Genomic DNA, 22572 nt, shown 5'->3' on the forward strand with positions numbered 1-22572 from the left:
AAGTCAGGAGCATACTGTGGGTAAGGACACAGACTATGCCTCAGGGCCAGAGCTTGTAGTGCAGACTTTGCTCTTCTCTCTTCTCTCCACAAGCAAATGTCAGTTCAAACAATCCCTCACTAGGAGGTCCTCTCCCAACTCCCTAAGAGACACCAGTTTTTGATAAAAGAAAGTGCTTTCCAAATGACACTCCCTCCACCCACTTTTAATATACTTGAGAGATTAATACGCATTCGACACACTTGTGACAAATGTAAAAGGACACAACACTGTGTTCCATATGAATCAGGGAAGGGAGAAGAGAGCAAAGGTCTGTGTATAAAAACACTGGTGGTTGATTTATAATAATTTTAAAAGTAGTTCTTGAATTTTGCTGCCAAGTTCAAATGAACCCAGATAAAAAGAAAACTATGTATACAGATGATGTCACAACTCACTAAGTCCCACACCTCCCTAAATAATAGGGGAAGATAGTTCAATCTCATTGCTCTACTTCAGAAACTTAGTTATATCCAGGTAAGAACTCGAAGAATGTGAGCATCCATATTATAATCCATCTTGGAAAACAGACTATTTGAAGGAAGACAAATCCAAATTGAAACTGTGTGGTTTCCAGAGCAATTTATTCATTAAAGGCTACTCAATATGCCATCAACAGTTCTCCTGTGTGTATTGTGCTGATAAACTGACACTGAGAGAATTTAACAAGTTGATCATTTAATAAGTCTGAATTTATTTTCACCACATGGTATTGTACATGGTCATCTGTTGAAACAGATTTCTTTTTAACAGATCTTAGTTTAAAAAAGTCATAGATACTGTGAGTTCTGTATAAACTGCTGGATAGTAAGTTAGTTCCTTTGTTTTGACTTATAAGCCTCAACTTCACCGCAGAATAAAGAATGTAGGCCAAAGAAAGCATAATCAGTCACTCGTATAGAACAGTATTGTTTCTATAATTTGAAGCTTTCTGAATGGACGGGTTCGGGCCTGATGTAACTGTAAAAAGATTACTTAATGAATAGGCTACATGGAAATTGTACAAAATGTTATTAACTTTAATCATTAATAGCTTAAACAGCACTATGTTACTAATTGCTATTCAAACTCAAAAACCTGTTTTTGAATCCCCATAAAGGTGGCAGATGTACACAACCATGCCACCTTGTACTTAGGGGAGTGTCAATATATATTTCAACAGGAACTTTGGCTTCAGGAAAGAGTCACAAACATTTAAAATAATGGCTTTAATCGTCATTTTAAGTATATCACAGGGGAAAGTGTGCTTTAATTAAATATACATACCAGTGATGCTGGCAAGGTTGAAAGTTACTCCTAATGTTGATAGCTATAAAAACTAGCTTGTACATGATAAGACAATGAGAAAAAAAGCAATCCCTTTGAAAACAAAAAACAAAAATAGAGTTCACAGTGGTTTGTATCCAACAATATGCATTTTATGACAATAACATGTACAGATTGAGCACCCTAGGGCTCTCTTTATATCCTAAAGAAAGTGAGCATTTACATTATTCATGGGCTGTACTGAATTTAAAAAAAAGATCAGTTGTACACTCAACCCCTTAGAAAGGATAAAATGTCCTGGGGTGTACAGCTTTAACACCATCATTAAAGTTGTTTGCAAAAAGGAACAGAGAACTAAACAAAACAAAACATTTTTCCTTGGGAGTGGAGAGTCTTTCATTTGCTGTTATAACCAGCAAATACTATTCATTAAGTCAAAAATGGAAGGGGGGGCCCACAAACACTTTTTGAGCAAGCTGACCAATACACATTACACTTTTAAAAATGAAGGTTATACACTATATGTTACAAGTCCGAACTAGGCAGTGTCAAAATGACATCTATTTCTTTGCTTGCTTTGTGATCATACCCCTTGGAGGTGTTACGGGCCTCGTGGCATTCGGCTTCTTTTTTTCTGCAGGTTTTAAAATCTGCAAAGATTCAAAAGACCATGCATTTTAGGAATACACTCAACCTCAAATCTTACATTTCACTCAAATCTTTTGTTAGAAAGTTTTTTGTTTAAAACTGACCCAACAACTTGGAAGGCCCCACTGGCATATTAATACAAACCAAGCTGACAAACATTTTGGTAATAAATGCTCTGATGAACAGCTAAGATATATGAGCTGAACAAATTTTGCCTCTGGATAAAATGACAATTTTTGGAAGTCACACCTTTAGGTATCCCTTCTGATGGGTGGTGGTGGGGGAGTTCTTTAGAATAGTATCCCTCAAACCCCTAGGGCAGCAGTTTCCAACCTTTTTGGCACCAGGGACCGGTTTCGTGGAAGACAGTTTTTCCACAGGGCGGGGCTGGCGGCGATAGTTCAGGCGGTAATGCAAGCGATGGATGAAGAGCGATGGAGAGTGGCAAATGAAGCCTCAGTCGCTCACCCAGTGCAGCCAGGTTCCTAACTTGGCCCCGGGGGTTGGGGACCCCTGCCCTAGGGAATCCTATCACAATCTCTGGGAGCTGCAAGCTCTCCCTGATACTTGGTTAAACACAAAAAACACCTGTTTTAAATTCAGTTAACTGATGACTGCCACATGACTTCAGTGGCTGTATTTTTGTTATGATTGGGCTAGCCTGAAGTCATACAAGTTTATTCATAACAAGTGAATGAGAAAAAGACTGAGGTAGACTTTATGTGTAAATGATTCTTTTGTGCCAAGTGAAGGCCAAATGATGTCATGGTGAATCAATAAGAGGTTTTATAGAAATTAGACTAGAGAAAAGTGGTGGGAGAAGTGAGTAATTACATAGCACATCTGGCACATGGCAGTCAGTATTACTTTCACGTTCAAGTGGTGATTTAATTTTAGCTGAACGTTGCACTGACACTGTAGTTTTAGACTTGTAGTAAAGGAGCCATAAGCATACGAAGCTAATATATTGTGGTTTTTATGTATTTAAATAATGTAAAAACAGTTAAATTCAACACTGGAGGAAGGGTTCTATGATAATTTTTTTCCTTTAAAAGGAATTCACTCATTACTGAACTAGGACAAACACCAGTTAAGGGAAAATAAAAATTCAGTCTACTCAACATAAATGAATAGTAGGCAGAAAGTAGCACTTTTTAAAAAAATCAGTAAAATTCAGACATAATAAAAGGACACAATGCTGAAAGCATCCTCTACCTGAAAAGAACACATTAGTGTTTCGTCCACACTCATCATGGCACCTGCATTGTCAAACTCTCCACAATAATTGGGTGCAGAAAACAGAGTGACCAACTGCCTCTTTGCAAAAAATTCATATCCATCTTCAACCACCTTGGAGAGAAAACATTTTCAGTATAAGGAGGTGCAAATTTTAGGTGGGTAAAACCACTCTTCAGTTTCCCGTTGAGCCTGATATCCTGTAGGTCACACTTCCAGAGACGTTTTGTATAAATAAGCAATACCTACCCACCAAAATCAACAAGGAGAATCTGTGCTCACACACATGCTCTTAAGTGTACATGTAAAATTCAAAATCAATACCTGATGGGCTCTACATATAAGATCCAAATCATGCTTATGGAGAAATTTTGCAACCACTTCTGCACCAAATGTGAAGGACACTCCTCTGTCATTTTCACCCCAGCCTAAGACATCTTTATCGGGGTCAGACCACAAAAGATCACAAAGAAGACCTTGATCTGGTACATCAGTTGGTCGCATAATTCGCCGAATCTGCTCCATAGATTGAAGATCTGGTGATAAACCTATTAAGTGAAAAAAAAAAAAAAAAATGAAGGAAACAGAACTTTAAAAAGGATGTTAGACCTGCTGTATAAAAAAATAAATAAAATAAAATTCAAAAATTAAAAAAATAATAATAAAAATAAAGGCTCATGTAGCAATGCTCCTTACCACTTAAAAAAATAAATAAATAAAAAGGATGTTACCACTTTAACAGCTCCATTTGTCTACAGAGACACCCAGGGACTCTTACAAAGGCTTACATTAAATCTTTGGCTACATTTTCTTATTTAGCTTTGGTTAAAAAAAGGGGGGGGGGCTTCCCTGGTGGTGCAGTGGTTGAGAGTCCGCCTGCCGATGCAGGGGACACGGGTTCGTGCCCTGGTCTGGGAAGATCCCTACATGCCGCGGAGCGGCTGGGCCCGTGAGCCATGGACGCTGAGCCTGCGCGTCCGGAGTCTTGCTCCGCAACGGGAGAGGCCACAACAGTGAGAGGCCCGCGTACCACAAAAAAAAAAAAACCCAAAAGACACGGGGGGCACTGGAACTTATTACATGCACTAATTTGCAAGGTACAGTGTGCTTAAATAGCATATGGAAAGTTACCTCAACATACAGAGCACCCTGGTGACCATTTGTAGTGACTGGGCATAGAGGATGCAGACACTCAGGTGATGTAGCTTTCTAGGAAACCGGCGCTGTCCAAGGACCATAAAATCTATCAGACCAGCTCAGATGTAGCCGACTCTCATATGAGTTTAAAATCACATGCCCAACTCTACCAAAACCAGTTTAAGTATATAAGGAAGGCAGGGATAGTGGATTTATTAAAATATAGTGAGTTGGCTCTGATGGTTGTCTAATTTCTGATCACAGATGAAAAGAAATCCTCTTTGCAATTATTATTTTAATTACATAATATACAGCACAACCACCAAGCAAAATAACTTTTAACATCTAAGTCGAAAAATTTCTGAAAGGATCAAAAACAGACCAAGGAGAAGTCTATTCAATATTCAGTATCCTAGAGGATCTATGGTACAGCATATTAATGGTTTAATTTTATATTCAAAAATCCTTTTGCTCTATTTTCAAAGCTGTTACAGAACCCTTAATTCCCTGTAACAAATCAATTGGGTACTCTGGACTTGTATCCAAATGATCCTGGATGTGCCAAAGTGGACCCAAGATTTAACACAGCAACATAGGAGTTACCTGACAGAGGAAGTCATCCCAATGATAACTCATTGGGATGATAAATATCAAAGTGTACACTCCTTAGAAGAGATCAAAATCTATGTGGAATTAAAATCAGCCCGCATACCTCCATGACAGCAGAATATTTTCTCATCCACGATGGCTGCTATCGGTAAACAGTTAAAGCAGTCTGTGAAAGTTTTCCATAGTTTAATGTTATATCTTCTTTTACCTGTAAAAATTTGGGGATGGTTAAAAAGAGACTGGTGTTCTGTAGGTACATTCCCTCAGGACAAGTCCTCCAAGGCAAGGTTTTGACTACCTTAAGTAAACAAAAACTATGCTTTTATTAAAAAAGAGAGAATCAAATATATATAATACTTGGAGATGTCTGATTTATAAGCAACAACTTACAGTTTCATATGAAGTATTTTAAAATTCCATGGAAGTCTGAAATCAGAATTCCAGATATAATGATTAAGGATAACCATTAAACCTCAACAATTATTTGATAACACCAACTCTGTTTGAAATCTAGTCTGTCTTGTCCACTCTCAACCTGCAAGTAGGTTCCTATTTCTAAAGGCAACTAAGAACTCACACATGTGCCATTATAATCTTCCTTCTGAGGAAGCCTCTGAGAGTTAACACCCATCTCATCTACCACCACCCTCAATAAGCTACTGGAACCATTTAATTCCCACCCCCCCTAAATATTCTAGTAGGAAGCACAGCGACTACAGAGGAATGCAGACTGCTTATTGCAGGCACACCAGGATAGCCCTAACATGCTGCACAAACACTGAGAATGCCCCCCCCACCAAAAACGTTACAGAGTGGTTATATTCCCACCTCACCAACCCATATATTCCATGCATTCTGGAGTCACTGTGTGCTTTCCACAGGAAAACTATGTTTTGAGTAAAAAACCCACTCATAAACCCTGGAAATACAAATCTTTCTGAATTGGATGAGGAAGACCCAATTGTTAGGGTGCCTTCGTCTCCTGTACACTCCATACTAAGGTTAAAAGCACTAAAGTTAAAAGCACAATCTTACTCCTAAACCAAATTTGTCCTCAGTCTCTTCTCCATTTTCATCCTGTGGATACTGAAAGGTTTACAGCTTTCAATGTACCCCTTCTTTTGAGTTCGAGAAGGGCCCAAGCAACAGGCTTCCTGAACCACATCTTCCACTCCACAGCAAATCAAGTCAGGGAGAAAGTTTAGCACAGGTTTGAAACGCAATGCAAATTCAACAAACGTTTGACTTCTCCCTTTGCAGAGGAGGATTTCTGTTTTTTCTCCTAATAGTTTACGTTTCTCTATGACTGGGTATAACCCTCACCATGGTTCACCCTGTTTTGTATTTCTTTGGAGGCCACTAATTCCCTTTGTCCCACATCTTCCTTCACTGGAGTTTTCTGGAAGCCTAACGGAATTCCTCTCTACAAAAGCCTGAAGGGGAACCTGTGCACCTCCAATTTCCAACAATGGTAATAATACAAGAACAGGGCTGGGCTGTCCTAACCCCTATGTATAAAAGTGATTTGGTTCTGTCTCCATTTTCTACTGAAGCCTGTCTCTGAACAACATTCCAATGGCTCCCCTAGATTTTTCCTTTGCTCAGATGCTGCATTTGCCAGTGCCAACAGATTCTCTTCCTTCTTGAAATCTGCTTCACTCCTTGATTCTTTAGTTTCACAACGCACTCCAGCTACTCTTATGGATTCCTTTGCTATTTTTGTTGGCTTCTCTATCAAAAATTAAGATCCTTGGGCTTCCCTGGTGGCTCAGTGGTTAAGAATCCGCCTGCCAATGCAGGGGACACAGGTTCCAGTCCTGGTCCAGGAAGATCTCACATGCCGCGGAGCAACAAAGCCCGTATCCCACAGCTAGTGAGCCTGCGCTCTAGAGCCCACAAGCCACAACTACTGAGCCTGTGTGCCACAACTACTGAAGCCCGCGGGCCTAGAGGCCATGCTCCGCAACAAGAGAAGCCACCGCAATGAGAAGCCCGCGCACCACGACGCAGAGTAGCCCCTGCTCACCGCAACTAGCAAAAGCCCGCACACAGCAACAAAGACCCAATGCAGTCAAAAATAAATAAATTAAAAAAAAATTAAGATTCTTCCTCCTGTTGTCTCTGAGCATCTTAACTAAGTCCTGGGCTCCTGCTTCCTCTCCTCTCTACACTTCCTCCCTAAGGCCACTTCAGACCACTAGGAGCATCTGGCTCCAGGATTCCTGGATAATTGCCAAGGTCTCTTCAAGCTTCCAAATCCTCAGATTCTGAGCCAGAACCCCTAATGCCGTTTCCTATTACTATAGACCAGACAGCTCTGGTATCAGAAAAGTATAACACACATTCACATTTTATCCAACAACAGATACCTCGGCTATTCCAGGACTACAGTCATAAAATTGGGGGTGGAGGGAGAAATTGTAGCACAGAGTGCTTGTTACACTTAGGAAATAAGTTTACCACATAAAACAGTGGTTTTTAAATTGTTCCATGGAAATTTCCATTTGAATAAAAGTTTTCAGTACAACAAAATTTTTAAAAAATTATCAAGGTTTTTACAAAAAGTCAGCAAAGCATCAACTGAAAGCCACCTAAGTCAAGAACACTTTTAGGCCCACAAATTATACCTACCTGATGGGAGAGGGGAAAGCTGGAGTACAAGGTCATTACATCAGTCTTAAGGACGAACAAGAGTCAAAACTAATTCCAATCAGTGCTGACCTTCTAAATCATAGGGCCTCACATTAAACAGAAACAAAAATGATGTAGCCAATACCTTTAGACTAGGATATATGCCACAAGGAAGAGATCTTATGGATTTGAACTTCGTTAATGAAAACAACAAAATACTTGCTAACAGCTGTGTAAAAAGGAACCTGTTCTAAAAAGTAGTACCTGTAACAAATACCTAAAACAAAATTATAAAATTCTCTGCCTCTCATTTCATTACCTAAGGAGTAGTAACTAACTGCCTTACTAGTACTTCTCTAATAGACTCATTGTCAATATCAAGTATCTTTCCTGCCCAACTCAGGTGTCCCAGTCAGTTCAGAAACCACAGTATTTTTCTTCTTGGTAATCCCTCCTGCCTCATCCTGTTTTGTTTTGTTTTAATTTTTTACTGAAGTATAGCTAATGTCCTCTAGCCTCATCTTATGAGCTGGGTCTCAGGGCCATAGACATACATATATAGTCATGTAAGAGGTTGCGAGTACGAGGGCCAAGTCTATAAACATAACCTTTCTAGCAATGTACTTCTAACAAATACGCTAGCTGAACACATCTATGTGAAACTGAGATGGAAAAACACCATACCCTGAGAGACTATAGGTTATTATTACAGTCTAGGGGAGGGTCACAGTGACAATGCTTTACCAGTCTTGTTATAATTATACTGGCAAGTGCTAGTAATTCAAATTCCTTTTCCTCCCAGCCTGAACCCTCCTGCTGGCAGAAATGATGAATACAAAAGGAAGATGGAGGTAAGGATTTTTTTTAAATTAAAAAAAAAAAATTTTTATAGTTACTTAAAAACAGCAGCACCAACAATAAAACTCTCCACCAAAACTGATTATTTTCAAGGCTTTAAGAAACTTGTTTCTGGGACTTCCCTGGTGGCGCAGTGGTTAAGAATCCACCTGCCAATGTGGGGGACATGGGTTCGAGCCCTGATCCGGGAAGATCCCACATGCCACGGAGCAACTAAGCCCGTGCGCCACAACTACTCAGCCTGCGTTCTAGAGCCCACGAGCCACAACTACTGAAGCCTGTGCGCCTAGAGCCCGTGCTCCACAACGAGAAGCCACTGTAATGAGAGGCCCGTGCACTGCAACGAAGAATAGCCCTGCTCTCCGCAACTAGAGAAAGCCTGTGAGCAACAACGAAGACCCAACTCAGCCAAAAATAAACAATAAAAGAATAAATAAATTTTAAAAATTAAAAAAAAAAAAAAGACTCTTGTAAAAAAAATTTTTTTTTTTTGCGGTACGCGGGCCTCTCACTGTTGTGGCCTCTCCCATTGCGGAGCACAGGCTCTGGACGCGCAGGCTCAGCGGCCATGGCTCACTGGCCCAGCCGCTCCGCGGACCGGGGCACGAACCCGTGTCCCCTGCATTGGTAGGCGGACTCTCAACCACTGCGCCACCAGGGAAGCCCTACAAATATTTTTAATTAGCTCCCCCCCCCCAATTTTGTTTTCTCCTTTCAGCACAATTTCAGATAGTAACTGCTATTTTTCCTGGGGTGCAGATGTGCCAGAAGGAAAAAAACTATATTACAAATTACAAAAAGTAATTATTTGTATATTGCAAGTTTCCATTTACATGAAATGTCTAGAAAAGGCAAACCTATAGAGACAGAAAGTAATTAGTGCTTGCATAGGGCTGTGTGATGGTTGCATAACTATGAATTCACTTAATCACTGAATTGTACACTTAAGATGGATGAAGTTTACAAAATCAGATTTTATCTCAAAGTTGTCAAAAACGAAGGTAATTATATGGACAGATTCTCAGAGTTGTACTAAGAATTAAATTATCTGTGACTATTCATCACAAAAATTATCTTAAAGAAATCATCACTGTGATTGCTACTTCCTAATCTAATCATCACATCATACAAGAATCCAGGGGATTATTATATGGCAATGAGTGCTATTCTTTACACCAAGAAAGAAAAACCAGGATAAAAACAAGTTAATGAAATAGTAAACATGAGAAATTACAACACTACATCTAAACTCGCAAATCCTAACAGAAATATGTTCAGTTTATGACCAAGAATCTCAATTTGAGTAAATCTTCCTTAGACGTAGAAAGTACTTACATTCATCATAAAATCCATAAATTCTATTGATGCTGGCACATTCGTGGTTTCCTCTGAGAAGAAAAAAATTCTCGGGATATTTGATTTTGTAAGCCAATAAGAGGCAAATAGTCTCCAATGACTGCTTTCCCCTGTCCACATAGTCCCCAAGAAACAGGTAGTTGCTTTCTGGTGGGAAACCACCGTACTCAAAAAGTCGAAGCAAATCATAGTATTGTCCATGGATATCACCTAGAAGCAAGAATTCTGTTACATACTGTCTTCATACATATAGTCCAGACCACTAACATTACTAATTTCCAAACTTGTATCATATTTAGTTCAACTGAGCTTAGTGATAATTTTAAGTGTATGTGTGTATCCAGACTCTCACACAAAACTCAACTAATTGAGAATTTATTTTATGGAAAGGATTATTAATGCCTAGGCAGGGCTTCTTGCCAAGTAACACTGTTTTCCTTTCAGGTTGGCCGATCAATATCAGATCTCCCACAGCTCAGTCTCTGGGGACCGTGTCAGCAGAAGTGCTGCACTCTTAACAAGCCCTGGCCCGGTGTGAACAAAGGTGTACACACAGTACACCCACCAATGCATCTGGCTTTCAATGTCTCCCTGCTAGATAATGCCAAAGAGCATTTTACTTAAAAACAAAAACAAACACCACAAGATTCATCAATGCAGTCAAATATGTTAGAAGAATAAATATAGTATTTCTCAGATAGAGTTTAGTTTTTATACCAGTTATCTGTATTTATCATGTAGAAACAGAACTACAAAATGGCATATTTTTAGGCATAACCAGTGTTGCTTTAAGCTTAAATATAATCCCTATATACTCATAATTCAGGCCTTTTTTTGGCTCTCCATTCTGTTTCATTTCTTTCTTCTGCAATGTTTATATTCGTTTAGTGAAATAATTTTAAGAAAATGCGAAGTACGTCTAAGCACATTAAGTCCATTAGAGGTATTTATTCTAAAGCTACAATTATTTAATTTTAAGTAGTTCCAGGTTACTCATAAATAGTAAATGATTTTGTTGGCTAACACAAGGTCATCTATATATCCTTGACTCAGTCCATCAATCACGTAACCAAAGATAACTGTTAGTGTGCCAAAACTTACCACATATTTTGAGTGGTGCTTCAAGTTCTAGTAGGATAGGCTGACTGAGAAAGATCTCTCTGGACTTCAAGCACAGTCCTCTGATTTCATTCTCCTGTAGCTGGACATTCTTACCAGGCTTGGACCCTCTCACTGTAGGGGAGAAAAACCCCAATTCAGTCAAGAGAAGTCAAAATAAGATTTAACGTAAAAATTAGAAATATCGGAAAAGGTAGAAGTTTTAAATAAAGAGGAGGCAAAAACATAGTTTAACTACTTTCTGGCTAGGCTTTATTTTCAGGACACTTATAAAGAACATGATTTTAATGCCTAATTACAATCTTAAAATCTTAAGACAGGATTTCAGAGATTTAGTTGCATTTTCTACACCAAGGTAAGACTTCTTTACAGTATCCTGATCAAGGGGTCAACCTCTCTGTGTATGAATACTGTTAGAAAAGTCTTATCGCTTGCGAAATCAGACTCCCCCTGGGCACAGCTCAAGGCCTCAGTTCTGCATCCAAGACATACAATTGGCCTGGTTCACCTATAACCCGCCCACCAGGCCAGCTCTTTTTGCCTCTCTGTCTTGTCTTCCCTTCTCCAGCCTTATAAATGAATTAGTATTTGTGTAGCAGGAGATTTTAGAGTTTGTCATGTTACTGAATTGGTTCTAAGAATTCCTCGTTTTAAAATGTGAGATTGGAAATGCTCATCTCCCCTCTCAATCAGTGTTTTTCAGAGGTCCACAGGTCTCTCAAGGGTCCCAGATTTATCTATGAAAAAACTTGTGTTGTTTTCATTTCATTAAAAGACACTGTATGCTTGCTGTGCATATTTTGCTGTGCAACTTTCTGGGCCTGCATTTGTGAATACAATCATGCCTCTACAGGGCAAAGGATGTCAGCGTGTGCTGTGAGAAAGGTATCCTAGTAATTTGAACAGATTAAAATTGAGAAAAGGCAAAAAGAAATCATGGCACAGCACCAAGTGTCCTAAACTCCCAAGTGCCCGCATCAGAGCACTCTGAGTGCTACTTACTATCAAAGTGAAGTACTATCAAAGTGAAGTACAAGATATCCTCTGGCCTTATAACAATTCATTTATCAGCAGGTAAGTAGTAGCAGGAAATAAAATTGTTTTGATTCCAGTTGTAACAGACTAGACAGTTATTAAATACATAATAAATAGCACTGAATTGCTAAATTTACCTTAATTTCACAGTTATGAACTGGCCTGCTTGCCAAAAACTCACAATCAAAGTCTTAATACTTGTTATGTATAAAAGACTTATGAAAGCAAGCATTCTCCAAATTAGAATTGAAGCAAAAACTCCAGACCAGACTAAATACAAAACTAAGGCTACACTACATCTTTCCACCATTAAACCCAATATAAAGTGATGAGCAGATTAAATCAATGCTGTTAATTTAAATTTTATCAGTTTTGGAGGCTTGCTTTATATTCAAAATCACAAAATCATTTGGCCTAATAGCTGAACAAGAGCAACAGGTTTAACTGGTTTGTATCTAGCTTTGTTCTGTAAATATCTAAGTAACATTACAGAGTAATAAAAACTACAAGTAATAAACTCTGATGCCTGTTGAGAATTTTTTTCCATTAAAAAGGGCTGTGTCCAAGTTTGAGAAATACTGTCTTAGGGGAAGCCATCCTTCAGCCTGAATAGCCACTGAAACTGAATTCCCTGAAGAAACAAGTTTTGAGCAGAAATGGAAGGGTGTTATTTTTTTTCAATGAAAGGCAATAAATAAGAAAGGATGACACGTGAGAAGAGTCAAACTCTTGAAGGGCACAAAAAAAAGAAAATGTTGAGTGCACTGAACTGGGAGCCAGAAGCCCCAAGTTTCTGTCTTGATTTTATAGCTTGGGAAAATCACCTCTTTGGACTCCAAAATATGTTAACTAAACTAAATGACTGCCAGTCTCATTCTGATCAAATATTAAGAAACAAGAAGCAATTAAAGGGAAAGCATAGTAAGGATAATCTTTTGAGGGAATTATGCAAAATAGACACATATATAATATTTACAACAGCAACTGAGCTATTTGTACAACAAAAAATGATTTTTTTTTTCAGAACCAAAGTAATTTTTTCTCTCTAGACACACAAAGGAGAGAATTCAAGAAACACTCCCAATGGAAAGATGGTGGGATCCCTGCTTCACTGGCCAGAAAACCCCAATCATTAGTGATTTTACCACAAGTCAGCCAGAAGCTTGGGCAGACTGCCCAACAGGAAACTTTATTTTTGGCTAGGGGACTCCTAGATGCTTCTGGTTTCAACCAGAATCTTTTTCAGAAGAGCCCCCACACCTGTAAGTGAACAGCCCACTCTAAGTCTTTTGGGAGAATATGTAATAACTGACTTACACCTATAAGGAACACACAGGCTATTCTTTTAATATGAATGCTATCATATTACACCAATGCCATCAGATTAAATCAATGCTAATATAAATTTTACTGGATTTGGAGGCTTCCCACTACCACCATTAGACATAGTTCATGGTAATTTTAGTCCTCTTATTCTGCTTGTCCCTCAAGTGGGAGTGTATAGAGATTAGTAAAGAACAGTACTGACAATTTAAAAAGTATTCCTAATGTGGAGTGAGAATTTTTTTTTAATTGGGGTACTGTTGTTTTATAATGTTGTGTTAGTTTCTACTGTACAACAAAGTGAAGTAGAGATCCCTGTGCTATACAGCAGGTTCTCATTAGTTACCTGTTTTATACCTATTAGTGTGTATGTGTTAATCCCAATCTCCCAATTCATCCACCACCCACCCCCTGCCCCTTGGTGTCCACAGTTTGTTCTCTACCTCTGTGTCTCTACTTCTTCTGCCTTGCAACAGGTTCATCTGTACCATTTTTCTACATTCCACATATAGGCATTGGAGTGAGGATTAAATGCAGTTTTTCCAGAACAAATCAAGATATATTTTATATTTGATGAACAGCACTCATTAAAAACAACATAGTCCCAAAGCTTCTTAAATTCCCTACAATTAGCTCAAAAAATAAAATTATAAAAATAGAAACTGCCAAAACCATCTACCAACTGGCGAATACCTGCTCATTTTTCGTGACCGCTTAGATATCACTTCACTCTGGAAAACCTCTCTTAGCCATCTCCTCTCCCCTCAACAAGCCTGCTTTATGCTTTCTGAAATGCTCTCACAACACCTGGTCACCGCCCAGCACATACTGTGTATTATAATTGCCAGTCTGCTTCCACCTATTCATCTGGACCTCCTGGTAGAATGTAAACGCCAGGACCACATCACTTGCTCTGCAGTGTACATGCCCATGGTCAGTACATGGTAGGTGCACAAAATCTGTTGCATGCATGAAGTCTGAATAAATCTCTGTTAATTTGTGGCATTACAATTAGCGTGCATTCCAAGCTATATACTTTTTTTTTTTTGCAGTACGCGGGCCTCTCACTGTTGTGGCCTCTCCTGTTGCGGAGCACAGGCTCCGGACATGTAGGCTCAGCGGCCATGGCTCATGGGCCCAGCCACTCCGCGGCATGTGGGATCTTCCCGGACCGGGGCACGAACCCGTGTCCCCTGCATCGGCAGGCGGACTCTCAACCACTGCGCCACCAGGGAAGCCCTCAAGCTATATACTTTTGATTAGCAAAAAACAAGAACAAAAATTGTGTCTGTGCCTTAAAATTACAAAGCAATAGTGTCATTTCCCCATAGGCTTTACTAGAGTTTCTAGTTTAGCACATAACTGTTTTTGTCATTTTACAAATTCATAAGCAATAATAAAGATGAAAAAGTGAAAAAAAAGGAATTTGTTCTTCATTAAACTTCTAAACCAAAGGAGTTTTTATAGGGCAAACTACTGAAACTCCAACATACATCGCTCCCTAAGAAAAATTTGATATGGGATATAAAATCATAAGGCATCCTTACATACAGGAAGCATTAAATAAGAACTAAATGATGTAATCTGTTTAAGACTTTCAATATTCATTTTTACCATGCTTCATTCAAATATTCAACAAAATAGTTGCTGGGCACCACTACATGCCAGACCTTGTGTTGGATGCTGGGGATACCCGGGCAACAGGACAGACAACTCTGTCCTTTTTCTTGAGAGGTTTACATTCTAGTGGAGGATGCACAAAATAAGACAAACTAGGTAACCGCAGATTATTATAAACGCTGTAGCTAAAACTAGCCATCCATAAAAACTATAAAACTAAAAGTTTATCTCAGGGACATCTTCAATACCATTAAAAACACAAAGCCTTGAGTATCTACTTTATCGCTATTAGCTACAAAGAAAATATGCAAACAGTACAGCTCTGCTCAATAAAAGCAGTCACTACTTCATGGTTTAAAACCCTCACTGTGCTCTGTGCATGATGGGAGAAACCTACACAAAAAGGAGACCCTAGGTGGGAAACTCAAGGGCTGTCTCCTCATGATACCTTCCTAAGTAGTAGTTCAAATTGCATGTATCAAATCATTTCAACAATTGCCAACAGAATCCAAAATATTCCAACAAATATGAATTCCATTTTCCAGGTGGAATGTTTCTCATAAGTCCAGGTGCTAGGCACTGCATGGAAATAAAATCAGCAGGCACAGTGAACATAGGTAGGTTAGTGATTGATATATCAAAATGGTCAACTTAGATCTGAAACTTAGATCTTAAACGTGTGACTTCTCTCTCTTTTTTCTGCTGCACCGTGCGACTTGTGGGGGAACAGCTATGGGATCTTAGTTCCCAGACCAGTGATTGAACCCGAGCCCTCGACAGTGAGAGCTCAAAGTCCTAACCACTGGACCGCCAGGGAATTCCCAAACGTGTGATTTTTGAGCGAAAACTTTTCTTTATCTGGTTAAAATGGTAGATTCAGGAAAAAATGCACTATGGCTGTTACCAGCAAGGACTGCTCTGTTCTGACTTATCTGATCATTTATTTATCTGGCAAATCACTAACATGAGCACATGATAAAAACTCCCATGCAATTTTACTGAAAACAAACTGATAAAAACCTGATATAATAAAAGAATGTCATTGGTGATTATATGCAATGCCAGCTTTTTCTCACAAAACAACATTAACTTTTCTGACAGCCTGGTAACAAAGCAGAGATGAAAACCATAGAGGGAAATTTAAAACTACTCTGGGATTATTTATGAGGAATAAGCAAGTATTCTTCTTGCCCCTTAACTGTTAAAAGAAGATCATAGGGCTTCCCTGGTGGCGCAGTTGTTGAGAGTCCGCCTGCCGGTGCAGGGGACATGGGTTCGTGCCCCGGTCGGGGAAGATCCCACATGCCGCGGAAAAGCTAGGCCTGTGAGCCATGGCCGCTGAGCCTGCACGTCCGGAGCCTGTGCTCCGCAGCGGGAGAGGCCACAACAGTGAGAGTCCCATGTATCGCAAAAAAAAAAAAAAAAAAAAAAAAAAAGAAGAAGAAGAAGATCATAGAAAAGGAATAGCATACCCACCAAAAAGCCTCAGCTGAACTATAATCAAGTTTTAAAACCTAAAACTGGCACAACCGGTGTAAAAATAAATCAACAGAGATTTTGCTAACAAGATAATCCTATTAAAGTAAGTGGCAATCTTAACAATATGCCACATCATATTCATTTCAGTGACAATCAATAACCTCACAATATCTGACAGATTTAGGAAAATAAAACCTCAAACCAAAGCAAACAAAAAACAGTGAATATTTGTAACATTAAAACTTTCCTGCAAACAATGGAGTTCTTTTCTACAAAAAATATAAGCCACAAAAATGTTAATCGAGAACCACTTGGTTTCTCTGCAAAGTCACCAGCAGGAAGACATCCACTTTCTGGCCATCTTAATTTCTAAACCACCCCTCCCCCATCCTGACTTTCCTAACTGCTGGTGTTATACTTTGGGCATTTAAAGGTGACACCAATTTTCTCAAGGCAGATAATCAGGATATAGCTGCAAAACACTGTCTATTGCTCTCAGTAAAGAACGTTGAGTTTTCTACATCTAGAGTGAAGCCAATTTATTGAAAAATGTTTAACTCTCTACAGTCTAGCCACCAATTCTGATAAACTACCACTGATTAGACTTCACATCTGAACCTACGTTTGTAATGAGTGGTTTTCATTTTCATAAGCCTTAATATCAGTGACATACACTCTCCTCTAGATGAGGGATGCCAGTAAACCCCAGAGTAGGGGTGAAATTGGAGATTTCAGATAAAACATCAAGACCATTAAGTAAATCATCTATTTTTACATGCTTTGGATACAGTGGTCTGATCCTAAAACATAAAAATTTGTCCCAGAATTCTAAACTCCAAAGAGATTGAATCCTTCCTTTTTCTTCTTGAATAAGATTTTCCAGCTTCCTCATTTACAAAACAATTCATATCAGAATATTATCTCCTTCACAATTCAATCTTTAAGGTCTACTAACAGCCGTGATGGTAAATTAAGTGAAATGATTTCCCTGCTTCAAGATCAGTAATCCTCACCCTAGTCAAGCAGACTGACTGGCACTGGCACATACTTTTGCAGAATAGGTTATTATAGGACTGCAGTTTCCCAGATATAAAACAATCTCACCAACCTCTACCGCAGACGGGCTACCAATGCATGGCGCAGCATGGCATGCATTTCCCCAGCTTGGAGGAGGAAAGCCTGGCCTCCTGCTCCTAGGGCTAACATTCCCTCCCTCAAGCACAACAGAATGACACACACCACCCCGTTAGATTTCACTGCTGGGTCTAACATTCCCTCCCTCAAGCACAACAGAATGACACACACCATCCCATTAGATTTCACTGCTGCCTCCTGCTACTGACAGGCGAGGAAGCACTGTGGGCACAAGGAGAGTAATCCTTTCCATGCTGTGGTTTAGGATTGGTGTAAGCTTCTGATCATGCCTCTAAAAGAGCTTTCTTGCCTTACCTTATAGGAGAGGATGCAGCATACAACTGACATGCGGGAGGGGTGGGAAGAGCAGGGGGCTCACAACACAGACTTCTTGTAATTTAGAGTATTAGTAACACATTACTTTAATATTACTGTCTTTATCAGCAAAATGCCCTATGATCATTGATTCCAAGAAAAGCCTCTAATGGGTGAAATTATCTGATGTGTAAAGAAAAAATAATTGCAGAGGTCTCATTAGGAAAGATTATTTTTGTTTTCTTTGGTCAGCATTTTAAGATTTTTTTTTTCTTTTTGCCATTACGATTGTCCTTTATTATCTTCAGGACCCCTGTCTTTTAAACATTACAATATAAACATATTTCATTTCACACCGAATATCTAAACACATGGGTTACTTTTACAAGTCAGAGGATTATGTTAGTAAACGCTGAGGGCCAGGGCTGAGGTCATATTTAAATCACTAAAGCAAGTCAAGCAATTGTGCAGAGCTTGGCACAGTCTTTCAGTTTGACAACCGCCAGCTTCAGAGCCAAGATGCTTCTGGCAAATCAGGATGTGAAAATAAGTTACAACTGCCTGCTCTGCAAGAAAATAGCTAGCCATCACCGCTCCCCGAACGAGATCACTTACAAAGTCACTCTGCCTCAAACCTCACTTTTCTCCAACACAGTAGGACTATGAGACAAATCAGCAGCTGGCTTATTCTCTAAATCCAAAGTTTTACTGTGCAGTTATTTAAATAAGTGAACATGAATGATACGAAGGAGTGACAACCTTAAGGTTTTATCACCCACAAGGCAGAGATCTTCTCAGGTGGGTTGCAGAAGTGATGCCTCCTTAAGGAAAATCCACTAAAAAGTTTAGAGTAGAAAAGAACTGCAAAGCTGTAGTGACTAAAATCTAAAACCAACACGGTATTCTCCTAAATAAGACTTCACTTTTGAATGGTCTTTTTAGTACTATTACCGAACTACTTCTCACTTAGCTTGTACAGTCCTCCACCTTAAAAAAGGAGACAATCTCTAACATGTAAACAATTCTAACAAGGCCACAAAACTCACATTTCCCTCCATTTTCAGATATACTCAAATCTTAATTAAAATTTTTACAGGAAAAAGTTTGTGGGGCATTAAAAAATGGAATCACAGAAATTATCAACCTTTTCTACCTTGGATTATATATATTCTCAATGGATCATTTTCAACCCTTTCCCTGCCCATTTAACACTGACTAGAAAAGAAGGAAATTTACGTCTGTTGAGCAGCTAGCTTATTCCGGAGGAATTAAAACACAATGCTTTATTAATTTCAATGAAAAAATGAAATGTTAAAAAAAATCTGGTTTTCAAGTACAAAACATGTATAGAAATTATTAATAAACAAAGACTGATCTCATTATAAATAATCCAAGTTTATCAAGGCAAATTTCTTGGCACAATTTAAAAAACAAGATTAAAATTAACAAAATGTTATATGAATACAGAGTTATGGGCAACCCTGGACTTAACAAGACTTACCTAATCTTAAAATTCTAATGTTTCTAATCCACAGATTCCATTTTTTCCTGCCTTCTCAACGAAATAAAGCCAGCTCTTAACTAGTCGCACGTGTCCCTCCACAGATATGCAGAATTTACAATTTTTGAATGAAAAACAAAATTTTAAGTTCTTTTCTTATTGCAAACTGTTTAATCCGTTTCTGACCCACTGCTGCCTCACATAAATCGAAGAACTGTAGTAACTAGTATTAAAAGTGTGGTTCTTCGGTTTGCAGGGCAGAAGTTGAGACACAGATGTAGAGAACAAGCGTATGGACACCAAGGGGGGAAAACCCCAGTGGGTGGGGATGGTGGTATGCTGAATTGGGCAATTGGGATTGACATGTATACACTGATGGGTATAAAATTGATGACTAATAAGAACCTGCTGTATAAAATAACAATAATAATAATAAAAAGAGAAAATAAATACATTCATGAAGGTGCAAAAAAAAAAAGTGTGGTTCTTAAATAAATGCCAGGTACTGAACAAATAAGGTTTTCACCCACAAATGGCAGCAACATTTCAGGGGTCTATTTAATGGGTTTTTCTTTTAAGAAACTATAAAATGAAAAAACCTTACAGAGATTAAGAAGAGATATTTTTAGGAGTTTCATTCTAATGACTTAAACAAAAGATCTGCAAATTCTAACACGAGAACTGTCCAACTGTTTATGCTCTCGACTCCATCTCTCACAGCATTTATAGTCCAACAATACTTAGAAATGTACAAAGACAAAAAGCAGTTAAAACTCAGCCAAATCTACATTATCCAGTATTCAAATTAAGAAAGGGATCTGAATTCTTTCAAAGTTTGGAATTAGATGTTAGTATTGATAGATGTACTCTGGAATTTGGGGGGTGGTGAGGGGTGATTTCATTTCGGCGTCCCTCCTTAAAATCCGAATTTCATCCGTCTCCCACATCAATATAAATCAATCGCCAGGCACCTCACGAGTCTTAGGTCAGCCAATATTTAAGATTTTTTTTAACCTTTGCTCAACCACTTGACACCTCCTTCCTTCATACATAGGGTGACTTGAATGACTTCTAGCTCCTGGCTGCCTGGGTTTGAAACTTGACTGTTACTGTGTGACCTTGGTCAAGTGACTTCACTTCTTTGAGTCTTATCTTCCTCTGAAAAACAGTAAAATATAATAGCACCTACCTCGTAAGGTTGTTGGGAGTATTACATGAAATCTGTGTAAAGTGCTCCAAAAAATGCCTGACACACAGTAAGCGCTTTAGAAGCGCTGGCTAATATCATGACTGTATTTATCCGATGAACGCAAAACGCTTACAGAGCCTGGCACATTGGAAAGATCCTAACGAAACTGTCATCACTGCTGGCTTCTCGGTTCAGAGGCACGTTCAGAAAAGAGCGCGGAGACCTCTTCAAGATAAGGACAACTTAAAAAGAGTATTTGGAAGGGCAGGAGAATATGAGTTCCAACATCCCCTTGAGATATGAACGTTCGTCACCAAATAACAAGTAATGGGCCCCTCGACCCCAGCCTCACAAAAAATAAAAATGAGCAGGATAGGAAAGAAGCCCCCAAGCCCGGTGGAATCCATATCCCCATCATGTTGCTTTCCAAGAGAACGAGGACCAGAAAGTTCGTAACGTGCCGTCCTGTAAGTTGGACTGGGGCCCCCAACCTTCATCCAAAGATTGGTCGGGTGTGCGGGGCGCACTGGGGTACGTACCGGAAACGTGGGGGTGGGGAGCGGAGTTTTCAAATTTCAAGGCCAGTAGGACGGCTGCACCCTCGTGCAATGAATGAGTGGAGCCAGGAGTGTCCGCGGGTTGGCCCAAGTGCGGAACCCCGGGCAGCCTCCCTCCCGCTGCAGCCCCCGGCCCGCGGGCGAACTCGCGGGGCTCACTCCTCTCGGCGCTGCAAGTCCAAAAGGCCTCCCAAATCCCCCTCCCCCCTCGAGTCCCCGGAGCCGCCCGCCGCCCCCTTCACCTTCCAGCAGCCGTTGGATGATGCTGTCGATGTTGAGCTTATCTATATCCGCCATCGCCTTCCCACCGCCGACCCTCCCGCAGTGGCGCCGCCGCCGGCTCGCGCCCGGGATTTACACCTCCTTTCCCACGCCACGAGCACAGAGATGGTGGTGGCGGCGGTGGCAAAAGCCGCGGCGGGTCCCCCCCAACCGCCCCACTCCCTGCTTCCTCCTTCTCTCCCCACTGGAACCACGAGAAGAACAAAATGGCCGCCGACTCCTTAGCCAGCCTCGGGCGGCGCACGGATGTGCGCGGGGAGTGCAGCGGCAAGGCCGGGACTTCTTTGTGGGCCATAGGGCACCCGGGAGGGGGCGGGGCCAGAGCGCGGAAAGGGGGCGGAGACAGTTGACGTAACTGCGATAGCGCGCGGAATCCTTCCGCCAAACGGGCCGAGCAAATAGGCCTCCTGGCGGGAGCATGAGTTACAAAGTTGCACGCAGGAGTTGGGGTTGGAGGAGAAGAAGCAGCTGTGTACTCGAGGATTGTGGGCTCCGCGGGACGCTGTTCACTGGGGCCAGGTTTTGCAGATCTGGCCATGTGAAAAGCCCACGGAGGGGATTCGGAAGCCCTGGAATCTCCCCTTAAGTTAAATCTGGGGTGGAGGTGAACAGGGAGGATAATAAAGAGAGGTAGGTTGACTTTATTTGGTTTCAGATTTGCTGGGATTTGGAGGAAAGGGAAAGGTTTATTTGATGACTAATAAAGAAACTCTTCTCCTAGGTAAATAAAAATGTTAACAGTTATTCTTTCTGAGTGGTGGAAATATGGGTATTTGTATGTACGTTTTTTGTGCTCTCTGTAACTTACATTTGGGGAAAATTTTTTTTAATCCACCCTCAAAAAAATTTGATCATCCCTATCTTTGGATTGTCTTTCTTGAACTCGGGAAGTTATATAATCATCGGAACGGTTACCCTGATTCCAGCCAGAACGAAGATGAGCGAGCGTGTGCAGCAGATAAAGGGAGAATTTGCAGATTTCGCGCGTCGGAGCTCGAGACCGGAAGAGGAGAACTAGTGTGCATCCACGGGCATTGCGGGCGGGTCCCGGGTTCTACAGACACCCCGGGAAACTTTGGCCCATTTCCTTTGGCTTCCCAGTCTCCCCAAGTGCATCTCTCTCTCGGAGACCCCTCCAAAATGTGCCACCTTTGGGGACTATATGTCTCTTCTAGTTTGGTTTTGAAGTGCAGTTTATGCTCAGCAAACACATCTGCTCTCTTGCATCCTGACTTTTT

The 22572-nt window shown here is 40.2% G+C and overlaps 1 protein-coding gene across 1 annotated transcript; it reads right to left on the reverse strand.

Moving 5' to 3' along the window:
• Positions 1 to 713: 713 nt before the first annotated feature.
• Positions 714 to 21543, reverse strand: PPP1CC (protein phosphatase 1 catalytic subunit gamma). The gene is made up of 8 exons (XM_033836891.2): positions 21295 to 21543; positions 10882 to 11013; positions 9760 to 9990; positions 5039 to 5143; positions 3514 to 3737; positions 3169 to 3303; positions 1895 to 1955; positions 714 to 999 (listed from the first exon to the last, which is right to left on the reverse strand). The coding sequence occupies exons 1-8, from the start codon at positions 21347 to 21349 to the stop codon at positions 929 to 931; spliced, it is 1014 nt and encodes a 337-aa protein (XP_033692782.1). The 5' UTR covers positions 21350 to 21543; the 3' UTR covers positions 714 to 928.
• Positions 21544 to 22572: the final 1029 nt, after the last annotated feature.

This window comes from Tursiops truncatus, chromosome 13, assembly GCF_011762595.2.
Source record: "Tursiops truncatus isolate mTurTru1 chromosome 13, mTurTru1.mat.Y, whole genome shotgun sequence".
NCBI lineage: Eukaryota > Metazoa > Chordata > Mammalia > Artiodactyla > Delphinidae > Tursiops > Tursiops truncatus.

Excerpts from the sequence above, each read along its gene's own strand:
- PPP1CC (XM_033836891.2), bottom strand. The coding sequence starts at position 21,349 with ATGGCGGATATAGATAAGCTCAACATCGACAGCATCATCCAACGGCTG. Across the intron at positions 11,014-21,294 it reads CATCCAACGGCTGCTGGAAG|TGAGAGGGTCCAAGCCTGGT; the intron begins GTGAAGGGGGCG and ends TCTCCCCTACAG. Across the intron at positions 3,738-5,038 it reads AATATTCTGCTGTCATGGAG|GTTTATCACCAGATCTTCAA; the intron begins GTATGCGGGCTG and ends TTCACTTAATAG.